Source organism: Phyllobates terribilis, unplaced genomic scaffold (genome assembly GCF_046119375.1).
Source record: "Phyllobates terribilis strain yellow unplaced genomic scaffold, ASM4611937v1 Scaffold_1__5_contigs__length_1240528914, whole genome shotgun sequence".
NCBI lineage: Eukaryota > Metazoa > Chordata > Amphibia > Anura > Dendrobatidae > Phyllobates > Phyllobates terribilis.
The window spans coordinates 335,884,906-335,899,038 of record NW_027362761.1 but is presented as its reverse complement, the minus strand read 5'-3'; the positions used below and the strand labels follow the sequence as shown (position 1 = coordinate 335,899,038).

The window sequence follows — 14,133 nt, the reverse complement described above, 5'->3', positions numbered from 1 at the left end:
TTTGCCACTATATTTCACAGGGATGGCTTTCTCTGAAGTCTCTTCTTAATATATAATCCAGCTTTCTGCACCATGTAAAAGATCTAACCTATTCATATCATCCTTCAATGCAGGAACACTAACTTTACTACATGGGGAATCCATAATTTGTTTTTCAGACACTTCAATTACTTGCTTATCATTATTTCATTTTCTGAGGGCTGTTCAGCATTCTCCTTCATGTTCCCTCGTGGATGTGTGTTTATATGCATGCTTAGTGACAAATATATATCACAGAGCAGCGGCTTTGCTTGTTTGCATTTGGTTCCCTGCTGATGAGATTGCAGATCTGAGAGATCATGCTTTACTGCCTTTAGTGGGCATTTGACAGATCCAGAGACCAAAAATGGAATCATTGTATGATCCGGCTTTCAGCTATGAAAAGCAATTCATCATCCATCTTATCAAAGGAAACACAGAAATATCCCATTCCCAGCCATAGAAAATGTATTAGCAACGGGACAACACTAGTTATAAACTATTTTATTCACGCACTGTTACAAGTGGAAACCTTTCTCTGTGTTAATACTTCATAATTGAAGCACCTGCAGCGAAGAAGCTCTTAGAGAATAGGGTCACACAGGGGCAAGCATGGCGCGAACCACAAAAACAGAAAAAAAACAGCAGAACTAGTATGGGTCAGTCATATATTCATTTATTTTGCAATTGAGGTTTTAACACATTAAAGCTATGTGCACAAGGGGCGTTTTTGATGCAGCAATTCCGCGCAAAATTGGCCTCAAAAACGCATTGCAATTCTTATCCCATGATTTCTTATGACATTTTACAAGATCTGTGCACATGATCAGGATTTTTTCTTACAGAATTTTATGTGCGGAAAAAGAAGCAGCATGTCCATTCTTCGTGCAGATTTGCCTGCGTTTTTCCTATACAATGCATTAGAAAAAACGCATGGCAAATCTGCAGAGAAAAATGTACAAAAAACGCATGAGAATGTAAAAAAACGCATCAAAAATGCTCAGAATTTCCACAGCGTTTTTATTGCCAAAAGATGCAGAACCTTGCAGAAACGCTGCAAAAATTTCTGCAAGAAATTCCTGATCATGCGCACATACCCTAACTGCCTCCTTTACAGATTTGGGAAGTATTTTTTATTAATGTTTTAAAGCCAAAATCAGGACTTCATGCTAATTCTCACAACTAAATCTACCATTTTCTTTCTTCTGAACGACTTATCCTTTCCTTTAGGGCTAGTTCAGATGAGCGTATAATACGGATGTGTGTTGTCCGAGTGAAGGTTATAGCGCCACTCCAGTGTTTTTTTTTGTAGTGCTGGAGTGGTGCTACTAATCTACTTCCCTTCCCCTACTTTTATATTTACCAGCCACTGTCATCATCTTTAATCAGCGCCTCTCCTGTCGGTCTCCAGCACTTTGTGACCTGCTGGATCGCTCCAGTGTTTGCTGGATGATCCGGAAGTCACTATTCAATATAAGTCTATGAGAGCCAGAACGAGGGCAGAAGGAGGCTCTCTTAGACTTACATTGAGAGCTTGTTACCATTACCTCTGACTTCTGGTCAGTCAGAAGTTGCAGTCACAAGATGGCGGAGGGGGACCGGAGCAGCGCTGGTAAGAGCTGAAGACAACGGCTGGTGATTCTAAGACCTTGGTCAGGAAACTTAGATTAGTGGCAGCACTCCAGGGCTGAAATAAAAAAAATGCTGGAGTGTTGCTTTAACACAGTACATGGACCAATGTAATTCAAAAGGGCTGTTCAGATGTCAGTTCTTTTACATGGACCAAGTGTCCCTGTGAAAAATATCATAGCATGAGTGGAACATCAGTATTGCATCTAATTGTTATGGGTACATTTCCATTATTAATCTAGGAAACTGTATTTGATAATGTATATAAATACGTTGATGTATAAAATCGAATGCCACTCAGATGTCACACAGACGTAATATATGAACAAATGGATGGCACATGATGGACAATGTAGATGAAAATCGTCCGCATTTTCTGATTGAAATGCAGACAAGTTTTCATATATTCTTCTAACCCGGTCCTCAGGCCAGGTTCATGGTCCGTATATGGTCCGTAGTTCCCAGACCAACAGCAGCTCTCTTGACCCGAACTTTCAGCCTTATAGGCATATATGAGGCTGTAAATTCTGTTCAGTAGACCTGGAATCAATCTGGGCATTGCAGTCTGTATTTGGACCATCAGTGGCATTAATTTGGACCTAGGCCCCAACCTGCATGTTGGTCAGATGTATGGACACGTGTAGCATTCTAGATCCTATAAAGACATTCGTGTTCGCCCCCATGTAATAGTATCCCCCAATCTGGCTACTTTTTGTAATAATCTCCCCCATCCTGGGCCCCATGCTATAACATTTTTCCCCATCCTGGGCCCCTTCCTGGTATAATGTCCCCCATCCTGGTATAATGTCCCCCATCCAGGTATAATGTCACTCATCCTGGTATAAGCAACAAACGATTCTACTCACTTTCGCCGCTCCCACGCCGCGCTGTAACCAGCGCAGGAGCCAACAGCTGACTTCAGCATGCCCGTACGGGCAGCACATGACGTCACTACCATACGCTGCTCGTTACTGGCATGCTAATGTCTGCTGCTGGCCTCTGATTGGCCGGCGGCATGTATGGTCATGCAGGGACTCGCGGGGTCTCTGAGCCACAATACAATCCACCTGAATGTGTGTCTGAGGATCAGAAATCACTAAATGTGCTTAAGACTTAAAGGAGTATTCCCACCTCCAAGATCCTATCCCAATATGTAATAGGTGTAGTAATAATAATATTAGCAAATACCTCCAATTATAAATGCAGTATAGTTTTTCTGATTCGTTATGTCTCTTTCCTTATGTGCAAGCATTGCAGGACCTCAGGTATCCATAGTATTCACTAACCTTGGCATTTTGTGTGTTTTGCAACCTCACAACCTGGAATTTCATTGTTTTTTTGAGGGTTTGCATCAGTTCATGTAAAGAACATGCCTACAACTGTGAACATTTGGTTTTCTTTTTATTGTGAAGCAAACAAGTAGGACAAAATAACTGAAAACTTCAGTGTGTATAACTATTCACCCCCCCTAAAGTCAGTACTTTTTAGAGCCTCCTTTTGCAGCAATTACAGCTGCAAGTCGCTTTGGATAAGTCTCTATGAGTTTTCCATATCTTGTCAGCGGGATTTTTGCCCATTCCACAAGGCAAAACTGCTCCTGCTCCTTCAAGTTAGATAGTTTTCTTTGGTGAGCAGCAATCTTCAAGTCTGACCTCAGATTCTCAATTGGATTAAGGTCTGGGCTTTGACTAGGCCACTCCAAAACATTTACACGTATACCCTTAAACCACTCGACTGTTGCTTTTGGAAGATGAACCTCCGTCCCAGTCTCAAATCACTGACAGACAGAAACAGGTTTTACTCAAGAATATCCCTGTATTTCGCACCATCCATCTTAACCTTGACTTGGACCATTTTCCCTGTCCCTGCTGCCGAAAAACATCCCCACAACATGATGCTGCAACCACCATGTTTCACTGTGGGGATGGTGTTCTTGAGGTGATGAGCTGTGTTGGTTTGGTGCCAGACATAGCATTTATTTTGGTGGCCAAAAAGTTTAATTTTGGTCTCACCAAACCACAGCACCTTCCTCCATACATTTGAGGAGTCTCCCACATGTCTTTTGGTAAATTTAAAGCGAGCTTTACATATTTTGTGTGTAAGTAAAGGCTTTTTTCTGCCCACTCTTCCATAAAGGCCATATCACGACACTGTTGTAGGATATCCCGGGGTTAGGGGCTCCTTCCCTATCCCTAAAGTTAGGGGTGCCCTAGCTATCCCTGCTTCCTGGATTACTTCTGATGGTGAAGATGCCGGGGCCACGTGCCTTGCTGATCTCCTAAAACAGTCCTTATATATCCCCTCCACTACCCAGGTAAGTGGGGAGTAGTAGTGTATAAGAATACACAAACCAGACTAACAAGAGAAAGATGTACAGGGATAAATGAAAATACCAATCATACAAATATGCACTCACAAGCAAAAGAGTCGAATACCAGGCAGTAAAGGGAAGGAAAAATCAATTAGGACAGGATGAGGATATGCACACAGACAAATCACCAAGCAACAGTCTTTAGAACAACACACCAAATGCCTCCTCAATCAACCAGCACCTCCAACTCCAGAACCATGCAGTATGAAACCAACACTGGCAATCCCTGATTGCCAGACGTGAGTATATATAGCAGAGGGGAGTGGCCAACACTGAGCAGCTGAGACCATGAAAGCAGGAAAGCTCAGAAGGTCTCAACTGAACAGATTAACCCCTGAACTGCTAGCAAAAACCTGCACTGTTTAATATGATTGTGAAGTGCAGGAGTACGTGAAATCAGACACCACACATTTTCTTTCACTAGGCATGTGACTTATCAAGGTAATCACTTGCACCTGAAATTTTTTGTGGCTTCATAGAAAAAGGGGTGAATACATATGCACATGCCAATTTATAGTTTTTTGATCACATAAATTTAATTTATGCCTGTATTTGTCTCACTTCACTTCACCAACTTAGACTGTTTAGTGCTGATGCATCATACACAGATCGGATTACAAAAATATTTAAACACAGGTGATGTAACAAAATAGGTAAAAAGCCAAGGGGGATGAATACTTTCACAAGCCATTGTACATATTGGGATAGGATCTGGGAGATGGGAATACCCCCTTAAGCATTCTAATGCATGCCAAAATGTTTGATGGCATAAGCTGTGAATCTGCAGCCTCAATTTTAAAATTGTTAAAATTGTTGTCAACTACACTTCGTAATTAAACTCTTTTTTTTTTAATCTTGTAATACTAGTGTATGACAAACACAAGTGTAAACTGCAAATGTCTGGCTATACATTTGGTGAATATAACTTCGAACATGCTATGATTTGAGCCTGTTGTCAATGCAGATCAGGGAACAACACTTGTTGTCATGACTACGAGATTTAAGTAATGTGTTTAAATCAATTTATATAAGTTTTCAATTTGCAGATTTATATGGTATAATGTGATTGTGAGTTTATATATTTACATCTTAATATTTTGTTACTTTCCATTGTTGTTATTTAGCTGTTTTTGATTATTTGTTAGTTGCAGAATGATTTACATATTAAATTATGTGAGTACAAAGTAGGAAAATGAAAGGGAACCGGTCAGGTGATTCATGCTGTCCAAGACACGAACAGAAGAAATCGGGGACAGACTCCATGATTGATTCCTTTTAATGGCTAACTGAAAAGATAGTAACATGTTGCAAGCTTTCAAGACTACTCAGGTCTCTTCATCAGGCAGGGTATAACACAAAATCTGAAGAGTCACATATTTATACACAATAGGACACACAAAAAATGTAATAGATGAGACAGAGGATGTAAAGCAGAGCTATTACTATGGGAGAAAGATAAACAGTTCTGGCTATAAATATTGGAGCAGTTCATAGATAAGGAGTGTGACCATTTTATTGTCCTGTGACTGAGGTCTGGTCCAGGGTTGTGATGACCCCACAGTTCTGAGGACCACATTCCTTAGTTGATGTAGAATAACATAAATCCATGCGACACATTCATTCCTGCTCTGAAGGTGTCAAAGGTCACCGTGAGTTTATATTCCCAAATTCTTCTGTCTCTCTGGGATTTGAAATTACCTTTTAATACCAATAATTTCATGTCTGTGATGCTCTGATCATACCTTAAATGGGACATTTTCCATCCAAAACACATAAAAAAACTATATTGTCTACAGCCAAGCCCTCAGATACAATTGGATATGTTCCAACCCTATGGATAGAGACAAATACCTTGGTGGCACAGAAAGACCTTTTTGAATCTGGGCTACCATCCAAGAACAATTTAGAACCAGATTACAAGAGCCACCAGAATATCAAGGAATCATCTCCTACATTACAAAACTAAATAAGAAAGCAACCGGGTGCCTCTAGTAGTCACCTACAACCCAAATCTGGAGGCGCTAAGGAGAGCTGCATGGAAACTACAACCCTTACTACAAAAAGATGCCTGATTGCAATCCAGATTTCCAGACCCCCTACTTCTGTGTATCAGGCAGCCCCCAAATTTAAGAAGCATAATTGTCAGAAGCTCCCTGTCATCTCCACCAGCTAGAAGTACCTTTCCCTGCAACCAGAAAAAATGTAAAACCTGTCCATTTATATCACATCTAATGTAGTGTACTTAATTATATGTACCAAATGTCCAGCTGGGGGTCTTTATGTAGGGGAGACAGGGCAAAAACTTAGGACATGGATGAATTTGCATCACCACACAATAAAAAAAAAATAATAGATCTACCTGTGGCCAAGCAATTTTGTTTCCCTGATCAGTGCATTACAGACATGAAATTATTAGTATTAAAAGGTCATTTCAAATCTCAGATAGACAGAAGAATTTGGGAATATAAACTCATGGTGACCTTTGACACCTTCAGAGCAGGAATGAATGTGTCGCATGGATTTATGTCATTCTACATCAACTAAGGAATATGGTCCTCAGAACTGTGGGGTCATCACAACCGTGGACCAAGCCTCAGTCACAGGACAATAAAACTTTCACACTCCTTATCTATGAACTGCTCCAATATTTACAGCCAGAACTGTTTATCTCTCTCCCTTAGTAATAGCTCTGTTTTATGTTCCCTGTCTCATCTATTACATTATTTCTGTGTCCTATTGTGTATAAATATGTGACGCTTCAGATTTTGTGTTATACTATGCCTGATGAAGAGACCTGAGTAGTCTCAAAAGCTTGCAACTTGTTACCATCTTTTCAGTTAGCCATTAAAAGGTATCAACCACTGAGGACTCTCAAATCTAAATATTTTTCTATCTACTGGCTAACACAGTACAAAAATATATATTTTTTCCTTGGACAGACTCCCTCATCTATGCTTTGCTCTGAAATGCTGCAGTGTTTTAGAGAAAACATACTGTTAATGAGCAAGGAACAAGGAGACCAAGAGGACTAGTCACTGGGGCTGATCCACACTGGCTTCTTCCTGCCTGTTGTGTGGAATAACCTGACAAGTTCACTTTAAACATTTTATTACTATTAGTACAAATAGGTTTTCAATGGAGACCATTTTGGGCATAGTAGTGTTACAATTAAAGAGGACCTGTTACTTGCTCAAAAATTGGGTTAAAGGGGTTTTGATTTTTCAAAGTTCATTTTAATCAATAGATCTTGGAATAATAACTTCCACAATTGGATGTGTTTAAATAAAATGTTCCTGTGCTGAGATAATCTTATAAATGTGCCCCTGCTGTGTACTGTGTAATGGCTGTGTCTCACCGTGTACAGAACATGGTCTGATCATACCACATCTCCTGGGCACGGGAGGAAGCAAATGAGACGATACAAACATTACAGCATGGGATCACAGCTGATTCTTTTTGCGAGGTAAAATATTTCCCTGCCTGTTTTTAAACAATGTTTTGCTTCAAAAAGAGAATCAGCTGCAATCTTCTGCTATAATGTCTGTAAACTCTTTTGCATTATTCCCTGCCCAGGAGATGTGGTATGATCAGACCATGTTCCTGTCACACACAGATATTACACAGTACACAGCAGGGGCACATTTATAAGATTATCTCAGCATAGGAACATTTTATTTAAATAAATTAAATTCTGGAACTTATTCTCATTCCAATATCTATTGATTAAAATTAACTTTTGTTTGTGGGAAAACCCCTTTAAAAACCTTGTAAAATTCCCAAAGTTCCCCTGATTCTGCGTCATTCCGTTCATTGCAGAGATATTCACTTTTCTTTCTTCTGAAACTCACTATGTGAAATCTCTGTTTGCAGACCAACTGGGTATTTCTTCACAGTCTTTTCATGGGACGTGTGCTTTCACACCTCTCTCCCAGATGCTGCCAATCATAGCAGCATCTGGGATTGATAGAATGCTAGTGGGGCGGGCACTGTACTTCTACCTCTGCTGCGCTCTCTCACTGTTCCCTATCCACTGCGGGTCTTTGGGTGACAGGTCCCTTTTTTCTGAGAAAAGAGTGACCTGTCAATCAATGACTGGCAGCTAGTGGTGGGTGGGGAAAAGGGAGAGAGCACAACAGAGATGCAAGTGCAGTGACCAGGGTGTTGCACTTATGAATAAAACTTCAAAGATGGATTTCTCAAAAATGCTCCAGCGAAATACTACAAGAAAGGTATAAATGTAATAGGTATTAAAAAAGCTTTACACTCGTGCCTTTAGCTAGGGGGCAAATATCCTGCTGACTGGTCCTCTTTAAAGCTCAGTTTATGCTGACATTGTTGCTTCAGTTTAGGACACAGTGATTGCAGCAGTGCTGGATCTGTTTAAAGCAGTTTGAAAAATTCTAGCAGGCGCCTTTGACTTTAATGGGGTCCATTAAGATTCTGGTATTTTTTATGGCAAATGTAGCTCTACAGACTGCGTTATACATTACTACTATTATCCATATTTGCTCTATGAATTGGGTTTTAGAGGCTTGGTCAAATAAATGCATGGATATGTAAAAATGTCCATAATAAGGGGCACTTTTTTTTGCTTTAAATGCATAAAGAAATGTTGATGTATCACAATGTGCATCAAATTTGTAGAAATATTATTTTTCGTATAAAACGATAATGCTAACACTTTAGCCACTATTATTTGTGGTAGCAGGGGTAGTCCTATGTTTGCTAGGGGCTAATGCACAATGCCTTATTACGGCTTTGCTTTGCATGGAGCCATAAGAGGACTTTTGTAGTGGTCAATGAGACTTCTTCTGTAATTTCATATGAAGGCACACCTACCGGATGTACAGCATACCCTATGGGATACCATATGTACATACACATATACTCCAATAGAGCTGGTATAACAGAGCATGAAGGCTGTATAGCCTGATGCACTAACATAGGGTTCTGATCAGAGGGCTCTCAATGGGCCAAAATGGGATGTTCTCCAACACTAAAAGAAAGTAGTTAAAACTTAGCCTTAGGATAAAAAATGTGCACATTCTCCCATTTTTCATCCTATGATTAAAGGCTAAGTTTTAACTACTTTCTGTTAGTGCTGGAGAACATCGCCTTTTGGACCATTGAGAGCGATTTGACCTGGAAGCCAGACCAGTGCATACTCCGTGCACCACACCCAGACCACAGACTGTCTACCCTGGAAGTCTCCTGTGATACTTATCTTTAACACATAAGTGGTGAGCGATTTTTTACATATATCAGTTCAAAGTGCTCCAATGTGCATTTGCTTTAGGGGTTACTTTCAAGAACCTAGAATAACTGTTTTTTTTTTCTCTTTAAGAATCTCAGGAGCAAATCAGTTCAAGGATCACATGATTTCAGCGGCCAGTTACCTCATCTCTTTGAAGGTGGAGCCACCTCCATACCTGTGTCCAAACCTATCTGGCTCACCTCTTATTACAATCCAGCTCACGCACATCCTGGTAAGTCATGAATAATGGCTTATATTTGGTCAGTCGTTATTGGAATGCTGGAAGTTGTAGTTTTATAGCCAATGAAGAGTCACATGTTGGAAGATCACAGCTGTAACCTACAGTAAATGACCTTATCTTGTATGTATGCAAGGGTTAAAAAGCAGGAATTTCTCATTAAAGATTTAATAAGATTTTGGGAAGGGCTGTGAAATAACATTCTGTTTATGTTGGCCGAGGTTCAGACTTGAAGTTACAGTTTCGTGTAATCCAACATCTACACTTCTACACTGGTTATAGAAATTCCAGATTTTTTTGTTTGAGAAACTGTTTATGATTGATGATGATTCCTAATGTAATCCCCATACTCCAGAGAAAGCCAATAATCTATTCATTCACTCCTCAACAACTAAATATAGAACTCATTACAAGGTGGAATAAGAAATAAACATGAATAATTTTTCCAACTTAATAATCCTTATCCTCAAGAAGTAAGTCATGCACCAAACTCTGTAATACAATGGTTTTATTGTATGATTGTATTTTACATACCTGTTGGTTTGTGTACGGTTTTGATCTGACCTACCATTGTTAGGTCTGCTCATTTCATAACCACAAAGTGGAATAAATATTGTTTTATGAAATAGAAGACAGGTAGCTCCCAATTGTCACTTGAAGGGATAGTGTGTTCAGCACCATTCAGCATTTTCTTTTTGTGCAATTTAGTAGAGTCACCATAAATCCTCCAATAGGTTCCAGTCTAAGGTCCAAGCAAAAGAAATCAATGTAATTATAACTTGTTGTCATGACCTAATTTTCATGGCTACTCACTAAACTAGGATTGTTAGTTGTTGGTGTTGGATGTGTCTGTTAAAATATGCAACTTACAGTGCTCCTTGGTGGTAATATTGTACTCAACTCGGAGATGACAAAAGGAATATTATCAGCTGTCAATCACGACATTCTACACAGCACTGACCATGCAGCACAGCACACACTCTCAATGCTGTCTGCAACTTGTGCACTCCAGAAGCCTATTTTCACAGTTACTGAGTATTAATCCCTCAGACTCAGGAACCAATCTCTTCACCATTTCTAACATGGCACTTCTCCTCACAGTCAGGCATCAGCATACAGACTCCCTGTGAAGTGAGTATCTCCACGCTCTTGGTGAGCTGACTTTTACTTCGCTAGCAAATGCAGTCTTGACTCAGAAATAACCCTTTCTAATCCCCTGTGCTGTAACAATCTTTGTACTGTCTCTCTGTTATGCTGGTGGGCTAATGTCCTTTACCTGGAACACATTACACTGACTGTGATTCAGAAAAGAGAATTTTACTTTCTCCACTGTGGCCCAATTTATATTCTTGATGTACGACATCTTGTATAGCCGTGTGGGTTGCATGGGAAAGTGAACTTTATTGCTGGAACTAGTGAAAAATATATACAGTAGGTAGCAGGTACAAACGTTGTTGTTCACATATTCTGTTTTACACAGAGGCCCAGGCATAATGGTCACATGTGGCTGCAAATCTCTTTTTAGCAACAGCATTTCAGCAATACGGTATGCCTGACTTGATTACTGTATTTCAACTACAGTGACTGTAGTTGAAATGGAGTTACTCTAGTTAACCAGCTACAGCTCAATTACGTGCAGTACACTTGCTGCAGCCTGGCATGTCCAATATTTCTTCACTAAGACCCCCAGGCCTGGCCTACACATTGCTTCTTCAGCCCCACTTTGCTATTACTGGCTCAGGGTTACCCAAAACACACAGCTATAACTCCTCAAGCTCCCGGCCGTATCCATTTAAGCTGAGCTCTCCTTCCTTGTCTGTTCCACTTTCCAGGATCCAGCATATTCCAGCAATATTAAAGAGAATTTGTCACCACATTTGACCTATCTAAACTATTAATATGGGAATAGAGGTTATAGAATAGCGAAAAAAGTCCTCCCTGTATGCCTCATATCCGATGCCTTGTTGTTGAGAAATCATCTGTTATCACTTTATGTAAAGCCCTCTTCCTGGTTATGGGGAAGACGCTGCCTGGAAGATTACTCTACCTCCAGATCTTGTTTTACATGAAGGGGGAGTTACCAGTGTGAGACAAGTAATGGCCGCTTTCTGTTCTCCAGATCTCACTACTGATCTGTGTGTGATTATAACTGACATATCTGCAGGTTCCTCTCAGCTTCAGCCTCCAGCTCACAGGCTGACAGTGATGCAATATTGTTACAATACAGCAGAGCTCAGAGAGAAGCAAAAAAATATATTTGCAAGAAGACAAATTTCATTTCACCTGTTGAATGTTAATTACTTGTCTCACACGGGTAATGCCCCCTTTTATATAAAATAAGCTCATGAGGCAGAGTTATCTTCCAGGTAACACCCCCCCATAGCCCGGAAGACGTCATTTACATATAAGAAAAATGTGGATTTCTCTGGAATAAGACAGCAGATCGCAGATATCAAGATATCATTTTATTCAGCTTCCTATGACCTGCATGTCCATACAAGTGGCTTAGGAGGGTTGATACTAGTGCCAGATTCCCTTTAAGATGCAGACTGTCACTTTTTCCAGTACAGTTACAGGGCATGCTACCTCAGAAAATCTCTTCCTTACACTCACACCTATGCCTAGTCTGTCACTCCACTTTCACTGGCTTCATTCTCTTCACTACTACAGTGGCATGTAAAGCTTTGGGCACCCCTGATCAAAATTACTGTTATTGTGAACAGTTAAGCAAATTTCAGATGAAATGATCTCTAAAAGGCCTAAAGTTAAAAATTACATGTTTCCTTTGTATTTTAAGGAAAAAAAAATCTTTTCATTTATTTACATTTTAAAAATTACAAAAAGGAAAATGGACCAATGCAAAAGTTTGAGCACCCTTGGAGATTTGTGTGCTCAGATAACTTTGACCTAGGTTTCAGACCTTTATTAGCCTGTTAGGGTTAGAGCTTGTTTACTATCATCGTTAGGGAAGGCCAGGTGTTGAAAATTTCCCAGCTTTATAAAAACCCAGCTTCCTCTAACTTTGTGCCAAAAAAGAGCAGCCATGGGTTCTAAGCAGCTACCTAGCACTCTGAAAATCAAAATGGTGGAGGCCCATAAAGCAGGGGAAGGCTATAAGAAGATAGCAAAGCATTTTCAAATTGCCCTTTCCTCAGTTCGAAATGTAATTAAGAAATGGCAGTTAACAGGAACAGTGGTGATCAAGATAAGGTCTGGAAGACCAAGCAAAATTTCAGTGAGAGCTTCTCATAGGATTGCTAGAGAGGCAAATTAGGTCCCCTGTTTAACTGCAAAAGACCTTAAGAAAGATTTATCGGACTCTGGAGTTGTGGTACATTATTCTACTGTTCAGACACACCTGCACAAATATGAATATCATCAGAAGAAAACCTCTCCTGCATTCTCACCATAAAATTCAGCATCAGAAGTATGCAAAAGAACATATAAACAAGCCTGATGCATTTTGAAAACAAGTCTTCAAAACCTCTGAGGTTAAAACAGAACTCTTTGGCCACAATGATCAAAGGTATTTGTGGAGAAAAAAGGGCACAGAATTTCAGGAAAAGAACATCTCACCAACCATTAAGCATGGGGGTAGATGAATTATACTTTGGGGTTGTGTTGCAGCCAATGGCACTGAGAACATTTCATGGGTAGAGGGAAGAATGGCTTCAATGAAATTTTAACAAATTCTCAATGCAAACATAACACCATCTGTAAAAAAGCTGAAGTTGAAAAGAGGATGGCTTCTACAAATGGATAATGATCCTAAACACATGTCAAAATCCACAATAGACTACCTCAAAAGGCGCAAGCTGAAGGTTTTACAATGGCCCTCACAGTCCCCTGATCTGAACATCATTGAAAATTTGTGACTAGACCTCAAAATAGCAGTGCATGCAAAATGACCCAGGAATCTCACAGAACTGGAAGAATTTTCAAAGGAAGAATGGATGAAAATCCCTCACACAAGAATTGAAAGACTCTTGTTTGGCTACAAAAAGCATTTACAAGCTGTGATATTTTCAAAATAGGGTGCTACTAGGTACTAACCATGCAGGGTGCCAACAGTTTTGCATTAACCCATTTTCCTTTTTGTAACTTTTAAAATGTAAAAGATGAAAATATATATATTTATATTTTTGCCTAAAATAGAAATGAAATGTGTCATCTTTAACCTTAGCCCTTTTAGAGATGATTTCATCTTCAACTTGCTTAACTTGCAATAACAGTAATTTTGACTACGGGTGCCCAAACTTTTTCATGCCACTGTGAGGCTGTGTGCCCACGATGCATTTTTTAAGCGTTTCCGCAGCAGCAAAAACGCTGCAGAAACGCTTAAAAAACGCATGGTAGAAGGCCAGCCATGTCCCCCAATGATAATCCGCATGTGCTGTGCACATGCTGCGGAAAAAAACGCAGCACTACCAATTATTTTGCGGAAGTGCTGCGTTTTCACTGCCATTGACTTGCATTAGATTGCATGGATTACGCATCACTGTATATGTAGATGCGCATTCCATGCATTCTAATGTGCGGATGGTACCCAAGTCTAGAGAAGACTCTCCTCCGGACCTGGGTACCATAGAAAACTGTAAAAAAAAAGAATAAAAAATAAATGTA

General features: G+C 39.9%; 1 protein-coding gene across 5 annotated transcripts in view; it reads left to right on the top strand.

Moving 5' to 3' along the window:
• The window catches only part of ADGRD1 (adhesion G protein-coupled receptor D1), a 1,511,981-nt gene that overhangs the window by 284,254 nt on the left and 1,213,594 nt on the right, over positions 1–14,133 (top strand). For all 5 annotated transcript variants that reach the window (XM_073676103.1, XM_073676100.1, XM_073676102.1 and 2 more), the window contains one exon: positions 9,363–9,504. In XM_073676103.1, the coding sequence (XP_073532204.1) occupies positions 9,363–9,504 (142 nt within the window). The remainder of the gene's footprint in view (positions 1–9,362; positions 9,505–14,133) is intronic.